We start from the raw sequence: 21,050 nt of genomic DNA, 5'->3' as shown, positions 1-21,050 counted from the left end.
TGGTGTGCGTGGCCAAAGAGCTCCATTTCCATGTCATCTGACCATGGCACCGCCTGGAGTTTGCTAAACGGCATTGGCACTTAGATTTGGAACCGGTGCTATGGTCATATGACACTAAAATAAAGGTCTTTGGCCACGCACACCAGCGGTGGGTTTAGCAGTTGAAAGAACAATTCATATGGAGAAATACCTCATCCCTACTGTAAAATATGGTGCTGGATAGGGAGGTAACAATTCAACTATACGAGTTGGACCTGTGAGGGAAAAATTACGTTTTCACCTTATTTGTTGGCTATGTAACAATTATTTACTTAAGGAACAGTAAGATATTTCTGTCCTGCTAATGCTGTGTTTTATGGTCTCCAATCTAGCGCCCTGCAGCTAGTCTGGGTGTTGAGGACATGGGTTCTACTAGAGATAGCTTGAAGCTGACAATTGATTTGTGTTGGTGATTAAAAGCTAACATTCTGTAGACAAGATGTGCTGTGCGTGACTCGAGATAGAGAGAGCCTGGAAGAGTTAAGAACAATGCCTCATAGTTTCCCAGATGCCAGGAAGATGAGACAAAGTAAAAGACCATCCTGTGTAGATAACCAAGGTGGCTTATGGGAAGGTTAGACGTGACTGACTAAGCAATCTTGATATCAGCTATATAAAAACTGTACATCGTCTGTAAAGGCTAGACTCTCAGCCTAACAGTCGGTCAAGACTGCTGGGCTGACAGTATCATTATTGCAATAATTAATTGATATTAATTAAAGATGATTGTTTGAAGAAATGTAGCATGCATCGGCCAGAAAATCGATTCAATCGCCATTTCACTTTATTTTTTGGCTCACATTACATTCTTTCTACCTTCCGAAAATACCTCCTATTGGGACAACTGATGCGTCCCCTCCTTCAGTGTGGAACTAAGCCTGTAACTGAGTCATTTTGCATGCCGAACAACCAAAGGCAATGTCAGTAGCCTAGTCAAACTGAGCACCTTGTCCAGCTTCGCCAGGTAGGCGGCCTGTTCCTGATCTTGCACCTTCAGCATTCAAATGCTAAAATGGCTTGTGTGATATTATGCTATTAGTAGAGTGACAACCGATGTCATTTGCTAGGTTATCTATGCGCTGTTGAAAATGATGTTTTACCGGAATAAAAGTCTACTACCAGAGGAAAGTGGGAGAACAAAAAACGTAGGCTATGTTGCCCCTCGATACGCGTTGATTCATCTTGAAAGGAAAATATGCATATCTGATATTAAATGGAAGGCCAATCAAGAGGCTGACATTGTTGTCAGATGCCTGCCCCAGAGCTGTGTAGTGCGTGTATGAGGAGTCAAGTCTGAGCGCCTCTGTGAAATGTGAACATCCTTCACCCAAATAATGTAAATAAACAGGGTCTCTTCACTCTGTATATGAGTGCATGGGTTTATCTGAGAAATAATCCCAATAAAGTGTGTGTTCAGAGGCATGTGTATTGACTTCTCTGTCTCTCCCCCCCCCAGATGAAGACAGTGAGTGTGGCCCTGGTGTTGTGTCTCAACGTGGGGGTGGACCCTCCTGACGTGGTCAAGACGTCACCCTGCGCTAGACTGGAGTGCTGGATCGGTAAGAACACACACACACACACACACACACACACACACACACTTGCATAACCTATTCCATACTCAAAAAACACACACACATAATAAAGCCATTATTATCTTAAACAAGACATACCTATGGGAAATATTGGCTTTCTTCTAATGTGTCCAACCTTCTCCCCAACCCATGTTACCTTGAAAGTCCTGAGCTCATCTAGTTGGTGTTCCGGGTGCTGAAAGAACTGCGTATCCAGTATAACTTGGAGATAACCCCGTCAGTGAGCATAACGCGACCTCGGTATTCGAAAACATTATATTCGATGCACTTCCAGAAGGACTTATTTGCAGTGTCATTTCCGTCTAGATGTAGCCTTCATGCGCCAGGGTATTTTTGGGAAGCACGAAGAGGATAAATTCGGTTTCCATTGCTTGTCAGGGACATCAACAGGACTTTGGATAAGTGAGTGCTCCTGGAAAGTTGGTGGACTAGAATTTCCTCCTCCTATTGCAGGCTTACTATCTGTGTATTCATCCATTCTTGCATTTAAGACATGGGTCGTTTTCTCAGACCCACAAATGCAATGATTGGCCGGTACCCCGTTAGTCCCTGGTTTTCAGGGCTGAGCCCCTGGTTATGAATCTCTGGTGACTTCCCTGTTGCTTGTTCTGACCTCTTCCAAGAATAATGAATGATTTGCAATTAGATTGCTGGACAATCAAAGCCATCCATCCAACCCATTTATTCATATCTGGTAGTTGATAGATTGGGCCTAGTTATTGTTCATTTACAGCATACATTTGCATTCATTCTCTTAAATCTCTTAAAATAGCCTATATTACTCTTGTGTACTGTTTCTGTCTGGACTGTCTGCCTGTCTTGGTGAGAATCTTAAGTTAATAAAATACTTAAAATAGAGTTCTTAAGTTTGTGCCAGGGTAGGGCAGCACTGTTATAGCCTTGTGAATCTCTCAAGCATATTTTTTTTATTAGAAATGGGAGAGATCACTACTGATTTCAAAACGAAATGGACTACTTTCTCATTCATATTGTCAAGACATGAGGTGATTATCAAAATAGTTTTAAAAGATGCCCTTGCCTTCAAGTTGAATCTCGGGTAGATCTTTAGTCTGTATATATAGTGCGGTAGCAGAGAGAACAGTCTATGATGAGGGTCGCTGGAGTCCTTGGCAATTGTTTGGGTGTTCCTCTGAGCCTAATCATAGGCTGTTACTTTGTCTCTAAAATCACAATGTTTTACTTTTTTATATTCATGTGACAGTCATTTTTAATTGAAATGTCCAAATGTCGGTCTTTCACCAAGGTCATTTTGTTTCATGGAATGTTCTAATTTCATGACTGATGAAAGTTCAGTGTGCAATAGCCTAATATTCTGCCCATATGAACACATTGGTTTTAGGCCATATAAAGATCAGCTATGCATGATTTAATGAAAGCAGCAAACCGACACATTTGTTTCACTTTAATAAAATAATCCAGGGGCTCTACTTTGATTTTAGAAGTGGGCCGGGCATCTAAAGATTAATTCCTGCATTTTTTACACAATCCAATGTGCTGTCTCTTTAGAACAGAAAGTAAGCCAAAATGCCCTCAGTCACCAAGCTAGGTAAGTGATTAATAAGACTGAACTAAATCAAAGGTAATTCAATAATAAATATTGTTTCACCTTTAACCAATAGCCTAACAAAGGAGCAACTCGTGACTAAAATATAAAGACTTTTGATGTCTTTTATTAAGACATCCACTTAATCAAATTTCAGCCAGCCTGAACCGCCTGCACCCGACCCCCACCAGTCTAGTCAATAACTCAACTCTCCCAACACAATTTCCTCCCCGTTCAGTCATACCTATATTTGTATTCCCTGTTCAGTCACACCCCACTCAGTTGTAGGATCTTAGTGAAAGATTCAGTGTTGGTTTCGGGTGTGTTAGGCCAAGGACCGAGTGACAACTCACAGGACGGCAACCAGGGATTGCCTAAATAGGTATCTCCCCTGATGTGGGCATGTTTTCAAGACTCCTTTAGTCGAACTGTATTCCATATAAGGCATCCAGACCTTGTAAAAGTTATTCAGTGTAGCCTTAGTCTTGTAATAAATCACATCTAGTGATACTTAACTTGACATTGTCGGAGGATAACCAACCTTCCAATTAATGGCAATGCATTTCTTAGCCGCTATAAATGCTTGGTTACACAGTTTCTTAAGTTTAAGTATCAACATTTCCAAGCAAACAAACTGGGGAGGAGGGAGAATCTTTAGACATGCTGAGATAAAAGAACATACTCTCAGAATTCAGCCAACCTTCACAAGACCATACAGTGCAATCAGAAAGTATTCAGACCCCTTGACTTTTTCCACATTTTGTTACATTACAGCCATATTCTAAAATTGATTAAATAAGATGTTTTCCTCATGAATCTACACACAATACCCCATAATCACAAAGCGAAAACAGGTTTTTAGAAATGTTTGCTAGTTTATATATTTGCATAAGTTATGTACTTAAAAAAAAAAGGGTTCAAACCCTTTGATATGAGACTTCAAATTGAGCTCAGGTGCATCCTGTTTCCATTGATCAGCCTTGGGATGGTTCTACAACTTTATTGGAGTCCACCTGTGGTGAATTCAATTGATTGGGCATGATTTGGAAAGGTTGAAGGAATTTTCGGTTGAGCTCCGAGACATGATTTTTGTCGCTGAACAGATCTGGGGAAGGGTACCAAAACATTTCTGCAGCATTGAAGGTCCCCAAGAACACAGTGGCTTCCATCATTCTCAAAGGGATGACATTTGGAACCACCATGGCGCTTCCTAGAGCTGGCCGCCCAGCCAAACTAAGCAATCGGGGGAGAAGGGCCTTGGTCAGGGAGGTGACCAAGAAACCTGACAGAGCTCCAAAGTTCCTCTGTGGAGATGGGAGAACCTTCCAGAAGTACAACCATCTCTGCAGCAATCCACAAATCAGGCCTTTATGGTGGAGTGGCTTCTTTGGTATGCTACAAGCTTGGCACAACTGTATTTGGGAAGTTTCTCCCATTCTTCTCTGCAGATTCTCTCAAGCTCTGTCAAGGTTGAACGAGGAGCGTCGCTGCACAGCTATTTTAAGGTCTCTCCAGAGGTTCGATCGGGTTCAAGTCCGGGCTCTGGCTTAGCCACTCTCGGACATTCAAGGACTTGTCCCGAAGCCGCTCCTGCGTTGTCTTTGCTGTGTGCTTAGGGTCGTTGTCCTGTTGTAAGGTGAACCTTCGTCCCAGTCTGAGGTCCTGAGCACTCTGGAGCAGGTTTTCATCAATCATTTCTCTGTACTTGGCTCCGTTCATCTTTCCCTCGATCCTGACTAGTCTCCCGGTCCCACTGAAAAACATCCCCACAGTATGATGCTGCCACCACTGTGCTTCACCGTAGGGATGGTGCCAGACATGATGCTTGGCATTCAGGCCAAAGAGTTCACTCTTGGTTTCATCAGATCAGAGAATCTAGTTTCTCATGGTCTGAGAGTCCTTTAGGTCCTTTTGGAAAACTCCAAGCGGGCTGTCGTGTGCCTTTTATTGAAGAGTGGCTTCCGTCTGTACTTGCTGCCAAAGGTGCTTCATCAAAGTACTGAGTAAAGGGTCTGAATACATATGCAAATGAGATTATTTTTTAAATATACATTTACATAAATGTCTACAAACCTGTTTTTTTTCTTTGTCATTATGAGGTAGTGTGTATAGATTGGTTAGGGGGAGAGAGAAACGTTATCCATTTTAGAATAAGGCTGTAACGTAACAATGTGGAAAAATTCAAGGGGCCTGAATACTTTCCGAATGCGCTGCAACATGCAAATATGTCCACTTTTGTGTTTTACACATCCAGCAGTGGAATTACATTTCTGAGTGCATGTAATTCAGTTTCAGTGGCATATAGTATGTTCTTAAACTGCAGTAATTTATGTCTGAGATGAGGAATGCCCAGTCATGTTCATATCATCAATAGCTTCTACCAGGTCTTCCTCACATTTTTGTTTGACATGTTTTGTCATTGGAAAATTCCTCCAACCCTTGATACAGTTTGGAAATCAACTTTGGATGTTCGTCAGACTGCCTTAAAATAGCATCTGGCTTGTCCAGTGTTTGCTGCATAGAGAGAATAAAGGGTTGTATCTGCAGAAATGTTCCTCACCTGTGTCAGACTGGTCTTCCCTGGCTGCCTGCTGAGATCCCTGTCACCATCTGATCCTCCTAAAAATGAGGGATGACAAAGAATTACCTTGGTGTACATTTATACATTATATTACCTAAGAATATAATATATGGTTCAATAATAGAAGTGACCATTATTCCCACATCCCAGACTAGCTTTGATGTTAAACTGCTGTCATGTGGCTACTGTAGGTCTACCATCAATTCAATATGGAACTTTGTATCATTCACTGATATTGTTATTATACTGCAAAATTCACCTGAGTTCCATAGACTGGTCTTCCCTGGCTGTCTGACCCTGCATGGGGCCCATGTCACCATCTGATCCTGCTAAGACATGTTGAGCATAGTGTTGTGTACTGACTGCACCAGGCTGCATTCCTGCGGGTCCCGACAGAGATCATTGCAGCGCTGTTGGCATTTTTCATGCTGTGGGTGGTCAGACTGATGACTTTGGGATGCAAATATTTTTGTTGTCCCACAGATTATTTGGAAACTGCCTCTTTCTGCTTTGTATGCATTAGTCTACCTATTGTATTAACAGCATCTTTTTCGCATTATTCACACACACAGAATTTTCTGCTTCAACCTCAGTAGCCTACCTCTCCTAGTTGGGTGTGAGAGTTCAACGGTGCGTAGTATGTGTGGTCTCATTGATATAGAGTAGGCTGCCTACATGCACAGAGAATCAGGTGGTGGTTAAATTGAATATGAAATTAACTTAAATATGATTAGACTTGTTTACTACAGTATCTAAATACATATTGATAATGGAAAGAAGTGGAGGGCTCTCAACCAACGTGAGTCGAAGTGCAATCAACACATTTAATCTTCAAACTATGCTGAGCCAGTATTGATTACCCGTTTTATTTGTCTCTGCCTGCAAATCGTCCTAGAAGGTAGGCTACATCCTATAGGGCTATGCAAAACGTAGCAGGTGTCGCTGTCATCATTCCTGCTGCTTCCAGTTCTGTAGCCAAACCTGTGAGATCAGGTGCCCGTGTGGTCTCATTTAAATAGTAGGCTATAGCCTATGCATGGGATGACAAGCACGGGGCAGTTGTCTTTCCAAGGAAATTTACTTCCTAAATAGGCATATGATTAGGCTATAGTTTACTACATTGTCTGGAATATTGATCATCCATATTTCTATTTCTTTAAATATTTTAATAAAAAATGAATAAAAAATGTATTTCACTTTTGTTTAACCAGGTAGGCCAGTTGAACAAGTTCTCATTTACAGCTGCGACCTGACCAAGATCAAGCAAAGCAGTGCAACAAAAAACTACAGTTACACACAGGACAAACAAAAGTACAATAGAATAATCTACATAGTGTGTGTGCAAATGAAGTAAGGAGGTAAGGCAATAAATAGACCATAGTAGCGAGGTAATTACAATTTAGCAAATTAACACTGAAGTGATAGATGTGCAGATGAGTGTGCAAATAGAAATACTGGTGTGCAAAAAAGTTAATTAAAAAAATATGGGGATGAGGTAGGTAGTTGGGTTGGCTATTTACAGATGGGCTGTGTACAGCTGCAGCGTTCGGTTAGTTGCTCAGATAGCTGATGCTTGAAGTTAGTGAGGGAGATAATAGACTCCAGCTTCAGTGATTTTTTTTTTTTTTTTGCAATTCTTTCCAGTCATTGGCAGCAGAGAACTGGAAGGAAAGGCAGGCAAAGCAGGTGTTGGCTTTGGGGATGACCAGTGAGTTATACCTGCTGGAGCGTGTGCTACGGGTAGGTGTTATGGTGACCAGTGAGCTGAGATAAGGTGGGGCTTTACCTAGAAGAGACTTGTAGATGACCTGGAGCCAGTGGGTTTGGCAATGAATATGTAGCGAGGGCCAGCCGACGAGAGCATACAGGTTTCTGTGGTGGATGGTATATGGTGGTGACAAAACGGATGGCAGTTTGCTGAGTAGTGTTGGAGGCTATTTTGTAAATGACATCACTGAAGTCAAGGATCGGTTTTACGAGGGTATTGTTTGGCAGCGTGAGTGAAGGAGGCTTTGTTGCGAAATAGGAAGCCGATTCTAGATTTTATTTTGGATTGGAGATGCTTAATGAGTCTGGAAGTAGAGTTTACAATCTAGCCAGACACCTAGAATATGTGGACAACTACAAATACCTAAGTCAGAACCGTCCAGAGTAGTGATGCTTGTCGGCGGGCGTGGGCAGCGATCGGTTGAAGAGCATGCATTTAGTTTTACTAGCGTTTAAGAGCAGTTGGAGGCCACGGAAGGAGTGTTGTATGGCATTGAAGCTCGTCTGGAGGGTTTGTTAAGTGTCCTAAGGGCCAGCTGTATACAGAATGGTGTCAGCTGTGGAGAGTTGAATCAAGGAATCACCCGCAGCAAGAGCGACATCATTGATATATACAGAGAAAAGAGTCGTCCCGAGAATTGAGTTGGTGAACCAGGCGAAGCAGTCATTAGAAAAACCAAGGCTATTGAGTCTGCCGATAAGAATACGGTGATTGACGGAGTCGAAAGCCTCGGCCAGGGAGATGAAGATGGCTGCTCAGTAATGTATTTTTTTTAGATGGCGGTTATGATATCGTTTACTATCTTGAGCGTGGCTGATTTGCACCCGTGACCGGCTCGGAAACCGGATTGCACAGCGGAGAAGGTACGGTGGGATTCTAAATGGTTGGTGACCTGTTTATTAACTTGGCTTTTGAAGACTTTAGAAAGGCAGGGCAGGATGGATATAGGTCTGTAACAGTTTTGGTCTAGTGTCTCCCCCTTTGAAGAGGTGGATGACCGCGGCAGCTTTCCAACCTTTAGGAATCTCGGATGATACGAAATAGGTTGAACAGGCTAGTAATAGGGTTTGCAACAATGCTGGTGGATAATACAATTTTCCCACTTCTAAAATGTAGGCTATAGAAATAGCTCAAGAGAAAGTGCTTCTCCAACTCTGCTCTCTTCAAACAACATCTAGCATATTGGCTGATACAGCCAAGTAATACAATATAAGGGCCATGTGAGAATCTCTGGAAATCTCACCTATTTCCTAAGTAATTTTTGTGTGTTTGATATTGCCTTGCGGGGATCATGGCTGGCAAGTGATCTGTGTCACATATGCCTAAAATAACATTGCGGGACTGCAGTTGGGTTTGGTACCAGTTCTTGCGGTAGCAGTCAAGAAAATATGGTTATTATATCAATATTTGCACAAAAAAGCGTTTCCACCACCATTTCTCGCATAATTAATTTTACAGACACAAAAAGATCCCACCTTGTCTATTTTTATGTTTTGTCGACATTTGGAAAGTTTACCGACATTTGGAAAGTTTACCGACATTTGCTGTTTCCATCAGGCCTGTCGTGAATCTTTTTTATCTGACATGTACTTAACTCTCATAAAAAGGTTGGATGGAAACCTGGTTAGAGAATAATAATTATTATTATTCTGATAAAGGAAAAGTGACCTTTTCACAAAACAGAACCATACAAAGTAAAAACAAATGTTTAACATTGTGGAAATTATAACAAATTAGTGAAGGGAGTTCAGAAATGTATGAAAATGCAACAACAAAAAAATCAGAAAAGCAAGAGCTCCATTTTAAAACCACTTAGAATGTATTTGTTGCCACACTAGGATCATGCACTCCTCCTGAAGCATATTTAGAGCTTTTGTTATTCCAAAACATTAAATAGTCATCCTGTCTTAGAAATATATAGTGATATAATATTATGACCGTATTGCCCAGTTCTACATCCAAGTTTTGTAAGTAATCTCATAACAGCATACAACAGCAACAGCATACAGACAAAATGACAGTAATAATTAAACAATACGCCTCCACAGATGGTTTGACAAACTGAAACCACATGAAACTCTGTGGAACAACTCAAGACCGTTCGATGGTAGCGTTTTATGAAAGGAACCATTTAACACATTCAAAAAAGCAGACACGTCTGACAGGCTGCTCCTGTTTCATTGTAGACTTTTACTGGGGACAATGCAACCTGTCAATCATCAGATCACGGTTTATTTAAAGATAACTGTGTAGAATAACCCTAAATGCACAATCATTAGCTATCCTTCTTCTCTGACCCTCCTCACCCCACCCTTTTCCTCCTCACCCCACCCTCTTCCTTCCTTCGTTTTACAGATCCCATTTGCAGAGAAATGAATGCGTTATCCCACTTTAGGGTCGTCTAAGGTTTGCTCACTGCAGTTGCATTACACTGCACAATATACATTTATTATTTCCTTAACTTGCTGGCTACTGGAAATATATCTATCAATAAATATACTTTTCTCCCAAAAAAATGGTCTGTCCCTGAATATGCATATTGTCAATACATCCGGTAATTTCTAAATCAATAATGTTATTGTCTGCATTGTGGGCAGAATTTGATATCTCAGAATCTATAATGCGCGCTGTGCTTTATACAATTTGATTTCTTCTTGTCAATATTTCAATCCAAAGCGCTGGGGAGATTTCTCCGTGTTATGTAGTTTAATTTGATACGAGAAACAGCTCTACTAAACAAATGGTAAGGGATTGTGATACTGGTTCTCTATTGGGTTAACTAACTGTCTCAACTGAATCTCTGCTTCATTGTGATGGCACTATTGGGATCTATCTGATCTGTTACTTCGGATCTACTTGACTTTTACCTTCCCATCCCATGAACAGTGTAAAAGCACCGAGCACGTCCCCATTCTCATCGACGGGGTTGTAGTGGAGCAGGTTGAGAGCTTCAAATTCCTTGGTGTCCACATCAACAACAAACTAGATTGGTCCAAACACACCAAGACAGTCGTGAAGAGGCACGACAAACCTATTCCCCCTCAGGAAACTAAAAATATTTGGCATGGGTCCTGAGATCATCAAACGGTTCTACAGCTGCAACATCGAGAGAATCCTGACCGGTTGCATCACTGCCTGGTACGGCAATTGCTCGGCCTCTGACCGCAAGGCACTTCAGAGGGTAGTGCGTACGGCCCAGTACATCACTGGGGCAAAGCTGCCTGCCTTCCACCACCTCTACACCAGGCGGTTTCAGAGGAAGGCCCTAAAATACCCTAAAAGACCTAAAAGACCCCAGCCACCCCGGTCATAGACTGTTCTCTCTACTACCGCATGGCAAGCGGTACCGGAGTGCCAAGTCTAGGACAAAAAGGCGTCTCAACAGTTTTTACCCCCAAGCCAGAAGACTCCTGAACAGGTAACCAATGGTTACCCGGACTATTTGCATTGTTTTCCCCCAACCCCTATTTTACGCTGCTGCTACTCTCTGTTTATCTTATATGCTTAGTCACTTAAACTATACATTCATGTACATACTACCTAAATTGGCCCGACCAACCAGTGCTCCCGCACATTGGCTAACCGGGCTAACCACATTGTGTCCCACCACCCGCCAACCCATCTTTTTACGCTTCTGCTACTCTGTTCATCATATATGTATAGTCACTTTATCGATACCTACATGTACATACTACCTCAATAAGCCTGACTAACAGGTGTCTGTATATAGCCTTGCTACTCTTTTTTCAAATGTCTTTCTACTGTTTTATTTCTTTACTTACCTACACACACACACACACACACTCACACACTCACACATACCTTTTTTGGCACCATTGGTTAGAGCCTGTATGTAAGCATTTCACTAAGGTTGTTGTATTTGGTGCACGTGACAAACTTTGATTTGATTTGAAAAGCAATGTTTCTCGGTAAATATCAGATCAAGTATTATGAGCAAGGTGGTCATTTTTCTGCATTTCACTAATGTTTTGTGGACAGAACATTTCACCCTATGCTGTGCTGTGCTGGTTGTACCTATGTCTAGTGTTGTCTGTCTATAATAATGAGGTGTCTGTGTTTCCTCTCCTCCAGACCCTCTGTCCATGAGTCCTCAGAAAGCCCTGGAGACCATCGGAGCCAACCTGCAGAAGCAGTACGAGAACTGGCAGCCCCGGGTGAGTGAGTTCACATGGCCCCCATGTTCTCCCTCCTCTCCCACCTCAGTGACCTTCCACCCACACACACCAGTCTGTACCTGTACCTGTGTTGTGGATCCCTGTCTCGCTAGTCTCTAGACTGGCTCCTATATGGCTTGGAGCTATGTGTCCCACGCGTGCACATAAGCAAACGCACTTAAACATACCAACACATACCATCTCTCACTCACTCACTCACTCACTCACTCTCACAGTCCCACCCCCCACCTGTGTGTCCCTGTTCTCAGTGTCGGTATGGGCTCTCTGAGTAGTTGGATCTGTTCTCTCTGAAGTGGAGTGTGTTTGTGGTGTCACTGAAGTGAAGTGAAGTTGGCTGTGTAAGCCCATAACTAACTTAGTGACCTTAGTGTTGATATGTTAGACACTTACAGCAAATTTAGAATAGTTAGGATATTGTGTGTGTATGGAGTGTCCTGGCATTCTGTGTACAGTGTGCGTGTGAGTTCACAAAGTTTGTGTGTATGTGAGAGCGAGCGTGTGTACTGGCGGCTAACGCTATCCTTCCCCAGCGGTGAGCAAGGGCCTCTCCTCATGTCTGTAACCTGTCTGTGGCTAAGAGCTCAGAGCTGGAGCAGATGGCTGGGGCTACCCTCACCTGTATCTCCTAAACACCCACTGACACAGGGGGGGAGCACAGACAGCATGAGTATGTGAGAAGTATGGAAAGGAGATTTGAGCGTGGGAAGGACAGTAAGTAGAAAGGAGAAGGAGAGCGTGAAGAGGGAGAGAGAAACAGACCAGCTGAGTGTGGGCTGAGTGAGCCAGAGGTCAGAACCAGATGGTGGGAGAGAGAAGGAGCGGGGGAGTGTGAAAGCATTCAGTCTCTTTCAGCCTCAGGACTTATGCCTACTGCTAGGCCACAGACCAGAGACCACTTCTGGCCACAGACCTCTCTGTATGCTGTAACTAATAATACCAGCACTGAGCTGAACTTACCCTCTTACCTGTCACGCTCTGACTCTGGGTTCATGTCAAAACCACTGTTTGTTCATGAAAATGAAATTGGACCTAAAATAACCTTCTTGTGTTTTTAGATACATCTAAATATACAAGATACAGTATCATTTACAGTTGAAGTCGGATGTTTACACACACTTTGGTTGGAGTCATTAAAACTTGTTTTTCAATCACTCCACAAATTTCTTGTCAATAAACTATAGTTTTGGCAAGTCGGTTAGGACATCTACTTTGTGCATGACACAAGTAATTTTTCCAACAATTGTTTACAGACATTATTTCACTGTATCACAATTCCAGTGGGCCAGAAGTTTACATACACTAAGTTGATTGTGCCTTTTAAACAGCTTGGGAAACTCCAGAAAATGATGTAATGATTTTTGAAGCTTCTGATAGGCTAATTGACGTAGTATGAGTCAATTGGAGGTGTACCTGTGGATGTATTTGAAGGCCTACCTTCAAACTCAGTACCTCTTTGCTTGACATCATGGGAAAATCAAAAGAAATCAGCCAAGACCCCAGAAAAAAAATTGTAGACCACAAGTCTGGTTCATCTTTGGAGCAATTTCTAAACGCCTGAGGATACCACGTTCATATGTACAAACAACAGTACACAAGTATAAACACCATGGGACCACGCAGCCGTCATACCGCTCAGGAAGGAGACGCGTTCTGTCTCCTACAGATTAACGTACTTTTGTGCGATAAGTGCAAATCAATCCCAGAACAGCAGCAAAGGACCATGTGAAGATGCTGGAGGAAACGGGTACAAAAGTATCTATATCCACAGTAAAACGAGTCCTATATTGACATAACCCGAAAGGCCACTCAGCAAGGAAGAATCCACTGCTCCAAAACCGCCATAAAAAAGCCGGACTACGGTTTGCAACTGCACATTTGGACAAAGATCATACTTTTTGGAGAAATGTCCTCTGGTCTGATGAAACAAAAGTAAAACTGTTTGGCCATAATGACCATTGTTATGTTGAGGAAAAAGGGGGAGGCTTGCAAACCGAAGAACACCATCCCAACCGTGAAATACTGGGGTGGCAGCATCATGTTGTGGGTGTGCTTTGTTGCTGGAGGGACTGGTGCACTTCACAAAATAGATGGCATCATGACTATGGAGAATTGTGGATATATTTAAGCAACTCAAGACATCAGTCAGGAAGTTAAAACTTGATCTCAAATGTGTCTTCCAAATGGACAATGACCCCAAGCAAAATGCCTCAGTTACACCAGCTCTGTCAGGAGGAATGGACCAAAATTCACCCAACTTATTGTAGGAAGCTTGTGGAAGGCTAAACATTCGACCCGTTCAACAATTTAAACGCAATGCTACTAAATACTAATTGAGTGTATGTAAATAAAAAGTATGTTAGACTACAGAAGGGTTGCAAAAAATGTACATATTTTTTGGAAAGAAATAAAAGCTGAAATAAAATATTCTATAATTATATTCTAAAATATACTATTATTCTGACATTTCACATTCTTAAAATAAAGTGGTGATCCTAACTGACCTAAGACAGCTAATTTTTAATAGGATTAAATATCAGGAATTGTGAAACTGAGTTTAAATGTGTTTGGCTAAGGTGTGTGTAAGCTTCCGACTTCAACTGTACATGTAGCCATTGTATCTAATAGTCTTCACTTTCGACTTTCAATGATAACCTGAACCACAATGTGAGTACAACCCTGTTGTACAAAATCAACTGTCTTCCTTCCCGTGTTCTGAAAACTAGAATGGCCACCTCGTTGGTACTTAATCAGTTACTTCCAAGCCCAAGACCTGTACTGCCCATGTTTGGAGGGACTTTCTCCAGTGCCAGCCTAACCTGTCATATCTCTCTCTCTCTGTTTGCTCATTGACCCTCCTGGCCACTGTCACAGAACACTGAGAGAAGGCAAAATACTGACCTGGCTGCTGCCCAGAGCTCAGTCTTTACTCTGTCGCTCTCTCAGGGAGTGTTACAGTTGGACAAGAGCATGGTTTGATGGACTACTGTGTTATGGACTATACACTATTTCCTAGCTTGGAGTCCGTAGCGTGCCCAGCTATGGCACATTATCCCACATTTGTCCCTCTGGTCTGTAAATTATTCACGTGGCCTATTTTTGTCTCTGGTTCCCTTGGAATGTAGCTAGTGCACTGTAACAGATTTAGCCACATATGTCCCACCAGTGTATCTCTCTATTTAGCTATACATTCATGGCTGTGTGTTAAACCCTTGCTTGGGTATTACATTAGCCTAGCGTAGCGTTACATTGCTAATTTAGTCTAACATGTTAAACTACAATACTTCGTAATGGCTGTACTGGTGTACTTTAGGCCTATTTGGTCCCCTCATGGCATATCCAAGAGCAGCCTAGCATAGCCTGACCTAGTGCTAGCGAAGCATGCTGCCTGTTGCTCATTATTGATAAAGAGTCTGAGTGAAAGTGACACCAGACTTCTGGCACGGCGGCACTGCACAGGGACAAGGGGCTAATCTCATCATGATCTATCACCCCGCCAGCCCACGCTGACTGACTGCTACACAGGCCCAAAATAGACACTCACAGACGCTGGGAGGCCTGGGCCAAAACCGTTGGCAATTTCTATACCTGTACATGTCCTACCTATATGCTATTCCTTTCCTATTCAATACATTGCACAGCGATACACACACATATCAGTGGAGGCTGCTCAGGGGAGGGCATCTCATAATAATGGCTTGAACGGAGCGAATGGAATGGCATCAAACCATGTGTTTTGATGTATTTAATACCATTCTGCTCCAGCCAGTACCACGGGCCCGTCCTCCCCAATTAAGGTGCCACCAACCTCCTGTGATGCATACGTACAGACAAATATACACATGCTCACAAGCCCACTCGCACGTGACACACAAAGACGACCATCTGTGGTGAACTGGGATTGACACTTTCATCGCATCTCGTCAAATCATCTTCAAAGTTCTCCTCGATGTCTCGCCTCCACACTAACCCGGTGTTGGGCCTCTGCTCTGCCTCTGATTGGGTTCAGTGGGTGCATTGCAGTACTAGTATCCTCTCCTCTAGAGCTCATCCTCACCTAGCTAACCCGCTCCCCGCTTCCTAATGGGCCCTCGTTAATATTTTATTATTTCTTCTTCACTGCTATACACAAACCAACCACCGCTAATGGCAGAGAAGGGAGAAGTGCAACTCCCCACACTCCCACAGCTATGTGCATAGTAGGCGGTTGCTGCTGTAGCTCGATTTGTGCTGGCGCTGCACGACTCCTATGCAATCGATAATGATGTAGCCTACATGTTTGTATCAACGTTGTATTGCCGTCAAAATGTGACAGCTTGCATAACAACTGCCAGGCGTTGCTTAACTCTTGGCTTTGAAGGGTAAAACATGACAGATTAGTCAGTGCACAGATTACAATTGCTCACTTGTGGTTTGCTCACCAGTCTTTTGACTTAAAGGAGTTCCCAGTTCTGTTATACTGTGGATGTGGATTCAACTGAGAACTAGCACCGCATTCAGTTTCATGACCGTCTCATCTGTGTTGATGCCACTCTGCTCTGTTCTCTCTTTCTGTCCCCGTTTGCTTTATTCCTACCCTTCCTGTCTCTTTCATGTTCCTTTTTTCCCATGGCACTTTCTCACCCTCTTTCATATCATGCATTCCTCTTCCCCCTTCCTCTTTCTCACGAGACAGTTGGTTAGAATTATTGATTTGTGCCACATGTCGTAGTGGAGATTCTCCCCTCTCCTCTCCACTGGCTGAGATGAAAGCTCCTGTTTTTAAAAGCAGCAACATTGTCAGAATGCCATTACCTTTTTAACAGCCCTGTGGCAGAGAAGACTGGCTGAGCCGGTAGGACTTCTCTGCATGCCTGAATTACTCTTCCGCTCTCTCTCACCCTTTCTCTAACTCCCCATCTGTCTCCCCTGTAACTTTCTCTATCTTTGAGCAGTTTTTTTCTGCGATCACTGGCACTGGCTGTAGATCTGAGTCCCTGCTGTCCAGTAGAACGCCTTCTACATTATTTATCAGTGTTCTAAAACACTGCTCCTGATTGGGTTTTAGATTCTCTTTTATTACCCGGACTGTGTTGATATCTCAGCGGGAGAGAGAGAACAGCGCGTGAAAGGGATGAGGTGTTGGGTGACTGAGCTCACGTGATCTTGACAGTCTAACTCACCTTCCATAGTTTATGGTGTGGATGATTGTCTGGCCAAATACAGAGGAGTTAAAATTTGGAATGCTAATATCTTCAGAACAAAGTGGAATTCACATCTTCACATGCAGAGATGGTGTTCCCTCTCCCAATGCTCAATGATTTGCCTACCCCTTTAGGCAGGACATCACAAAGTATTCAAGCTAGGGGAAACTAGCATATAACATGTGGAGATTTCCTACCAGCCCCTCTGGATTGGGGAGGGGGGGGACCATTTGGCACACAGGAAGATGTATGGTTGTCTACTTCCCCTGGTCAGTGGCCGATCCATAGATCGTCTCTATAAACAACGTGGTAATGAGCTGAGGCTCCGGTCAAGGCAATGGGATCCCTATGGGAGAGAGAGGAGCCAGTTCAGAGCAGTATCGATCAGCTCTCACCTTCATAAATATCATAGGAAAGACGACTAGAGATCTATAGATGATCTGGTGGTGGCCGCAAACGTTTAGTACAGATCAAGTGTCGATTTGTATGTTCTAGTACAGTACATTGATCCCCTTTTGAAATGTAAACTTAGTGAACAAAACAATAGGATCACCTTCCGAATATTGAGTTGCACGCCTTTTTGCCCTCGGAACAGCTTCAATTCGTCGGGGCATGGACTCTACAAGGTGTCAAGCGTTCCACGGGGATTCTGGCCCATGGTTACTCCAATGCTTCCCACAGTTGTCAAGTTGGCTGGATGGGTGTTGTACCTTTCTAGGTACACACAGGAAACTGTTGAGCGTGAAAAGCCCAGCAGCGTTGCAGTTCTTGACACACTCAAACCGGTGCGCCTGGCACCTACTACCATACCTCGTTTAAGGTGCTTAAATCTTTTGTCTTGCCCGTTCACCCTCTGAATGGCACACACACACAATCCATGTCTCAAGGCTTAAAAATCCTTTAACCTGCCTCCTCCCCTTCATCCACACTGATTGAAGTGGATTTAACTAGTGACGTCAATAAGGGATCATAGCTTTCATCTGGATTCACTTAGTAAGTCTGTCATGGAATGCACAGATGTTCTTAATGTTTTGGTCTCTGTATATTTGTGAGCTATAGAAAAACAATACAAATAATAGTCAAACGCAAAGATTTATATAGAATCCAGGTTGTCCATCAGTGGTCTTCTCAAAGGCACTGTTTTTTATTTTCTTTCATCACATTCCTATCGACCAGGGCTGTACAATTCTGGTCATGTTTTTTTTTGTTCGTACTTGGTAGTTAATTGCACTCACCTGGTGTCCCAGGTCTGAATAAGTCCCTGGTTCGAAGGAGATGAAGAAAACCGGAAGTGTTTGGGCCCCCCAGGGCCGACATTGAAGAGACGGAGCATAGATTTTTCTGTGTACTGTTGGACTGGTCAATAGCCTTGAGCAAACACATTAGACATATGATGGTCGATGTCTTGATTTTATTGCCTGTTAATAATGATTGAGAGTGAGTGGCAGAGTATTCTCCTGTGTAGGCAGGCGTGAGATGGAGATCGTGTCATGTGAGTTAACCGCGAGTGACAATTGTTAGTAAGACCTCACATCATCTCAGTAAGCAGAGTGAGTGAGGGCTGTGTGACACCATTGCAGTGTGTGTGTGAATGTGTGGGAGGGGTTTCAGACTGCTCGCTCCATGTCAAAAGTGATGAACAGGCTGAATAGTTTGACAGAACAAATGAAAGTGGATTGGGTTATTACAGATTTCTATGACAGAACTGGCAGGGGGGGGGCGCATAGGTATGAGTGAGTTTGTGTGCGTCCGCCGCCTGATTTTGTGTGTGTGTGTGGTAGGCAGAAGATGGTGATTGTGTGTTTGTGTAATGCTGCTCTCCACAGTTTCAGTGACTCATCTCTCAGCTGCTGCTCTAGTCATGTTTCTGTGTCAGCGATGTTCAGGGACAAATGGCCAGTGTGGCACTATTATTCAAATATGCCGGCCGCGTGCGTGTGTGAGCGATCCCGTGTCTGTCTTGTGTGTGTCATTTGGCAAGACCCATTGGAGCCCAGCCATGGAGAGGATACAGACTACAGAGCAGGAGGAGAGACCCACAGGAAGACAGGATGGGACTAGGGACAAAGAAATGAATGCTGCTTCATTTCCTACGCTTAACTTAATCTAAAGTTATTCTATCTATGTGTAAATGACTGTGGATGGATCTGTCTGGGCTCTAATTTTGCGTGTGCAAAACTGTGATTTGTGTGTTAGGCAAGGCTTGAATAGGACTGTGATGGTCATGGAATTTTGGATTACTCTAATTAGCCTGCCAAATGACTGGAGTCACTGTAATAGCTGTTCAAAAGCAAAAAATCTATATATACATTTTTTGCAACCCTTCGATAGTCTTTAACATTATTTTTTATTTACATACACTCAATTAGTACTTGGTAGCATTGCCTTTAAATTGTTTAACTTGGGTCAAATGTTTCGGGTAGCCTTCCACGAGCTTCCCACAATAAGTTGGGTGAATTTTGGCCCATTCCTCCCGACAAAGCTGGTGTAACTGAGTCAGGTTTGTAGGCCTCCTTGCTCGCACACGCTTTTTCAGTTCTGCCCACACATTTTCTATAGGATTGGGGTCAGGGCTTTGTGATGGCCACTCCAATACCTTGACTTGGTTTTCCTTAAGCCATTTTGCCACAACTTTGGAAGTATGCTTGGGGTCATTGTCCATTTGGAAGACTCATTTAAGACCAAGCTTTAACTTCCTGACTGATGTCTGGATGTTGCTTCAATATAGCCACATAATATTCTTTCCTCATGTTGCCCTCTATTTTGTGAAGTGCACCAGTCCCTCCTGCAGCAAAGCACCCCCACAGCATGATGCTGCCACCCCCGTGCTTCACGGTTGGGATGGTGTTCTTTGTCTTGCAAGCTTCCCCCTTTTCCCTCAACATAACAATGGTCATTATGGCCAAACAATTCTATTTTTGTTTAATCAGAGCAGAGGACAAAACGTACGATCTTTGTCCCCATGTGCAGTTTCAAACCGTAGTCTAGCTTTTTTATTGCGGTTTTGGAGCAGTGGCTTCTTACTTGCTGAGCGGCCTTTCAGGTTATGTGGATATAGATACTTTTGTACCTGTTTTCCTCCAGCATCTTCACAAGGCCCTTTGCCGTTGTTCTGGGATTGATTTGCACTTTTCGCACAAAAGTATGTTCATCTGTAGGATGAAGGTCTTGGCTGATTTCTTTTGATATTCCCATGATGTCAAACAGAGGCACTGAGTTTGAAGGTAGGCCTTGAAATCAGAAGCGTGTAAAGCCATGACATCATTTTCGGGAGTCTGTTTAAAGGAACAGTCAATTTATTGTATGTAAACTTCTGACCCACTGGACTTGTGATACAGTGAAATAATCTGTCTGTAAACAATTACTGGAAAAATGACTTGTCATGCACAAAGTAAATGTCCTAACCGTCTTGCCATAACTGTAGTTTGTTAACAAGAAATTTGTGGAGTGGTTGAAAAACAAGTTTTAATGACTCCAACCTAAGTGTATGTTAACATCCGACTTCAACCATACATGCATACTCTCCAGTGCCTTCAGAAAGTATTCAGACCCCTTGACCTTTTTCCAAATTTTGTTACGTTACAGCCTTATTCTAAAAATTCCTAAGCAATCTACACACAGTACACCATAATGACATAGCGAAAACAGGTTTAAGCTCATTCGCTTAGGTCACTTGTTTTGCCCATTCTAACATTAATTCCAACACTAACTGCATAACGCTCTGCTTTATATAGCAAGCCATGTCCTCGTGACTCACTGTCTGTAGGCGCGATCCATTTTTGTGACTGGAGTGGTGTACCTAAAAAAATCTGGCCTGTCTGTGAGTGTATATATTTTTCCCGGCTATGACGTTTAAAAAAATGTAATCCACATGTCACAGTTTTGCTTCCGTCCCTCTCATCTCCCCAACCAGGGCTCGAACCAGGGACCCTTTGCACACATCAACAACTGACACCCTCGAAGCATCATTACCTATCACTCCACAAAAGCCGTAGCCCTTGCAGAGCAAGGGAAACCACTACTTCAAGGTCTCAGAGCGAGTGACGTCATCGATTTGAAATGCTTTTAGCGCACACCCCGCTAACTAGCTAGCCATTTCTCACCGGTTACACACAACCGTCGGATAC

The 21,050-nt window shown here is 43.0% G+C and overlaps 1 protein-coding gene across 7 annotated transcripts in view; it reads left to right on the top strand.

The window, feature by feature from the left end:
* The window catches only part of LOC139370449 (regulatory-associated protein of mTOR-like), a 182,595-nt gene that overhangs the window by 15,997 nt on the left and 145,548 nt on the right, over window positions 1–21,050 (top strand). For all 7 annotated transcript variants that reach the window (XR_011627137.1, XM_071109926.1, XM_071109929.1 and 4 more), the window contains exons 3-4: window positions 1,496–1,598; window positions 11,640–11,722. Coding sequence is in view for 6 of the 7 variants with exons in the window: in XM_071109926.1 (XP_070966027.1) it covers window positions 1,496–1,598; window positions 11,640–11,722 (186 nt within the window). In the remaining variant the exon portion in view is untranslated. The remainder of the gene's footprint in view (window positions 1–1,495; window positions 1,599–11,639; window positions 11,723–21,050) is intronic.

The sequence above is a fragment of the Oncorhynchus clarkii genome, chromosome 17 (assembly GCF_045791955.1).
Source record: "Oncorhynchus clarkii lewisi isolate Uvic-CL-2024 chromosome 17, UVic_Ocla_1.0, whole genome shotgun sequence".
NCBI classification, from domain to species: Eukaryota; Metazoa; Chordata; class Actinopteri; order Salmoniformes; family Salmonidae; genus Oncorhynchus; species Oncorhynchus clarkii.
The sequence above is the reverse complement of the archived record's forward strand: the minus strand, read 5'-3'. Positions and strand labels throughout refer to the sequence as shown.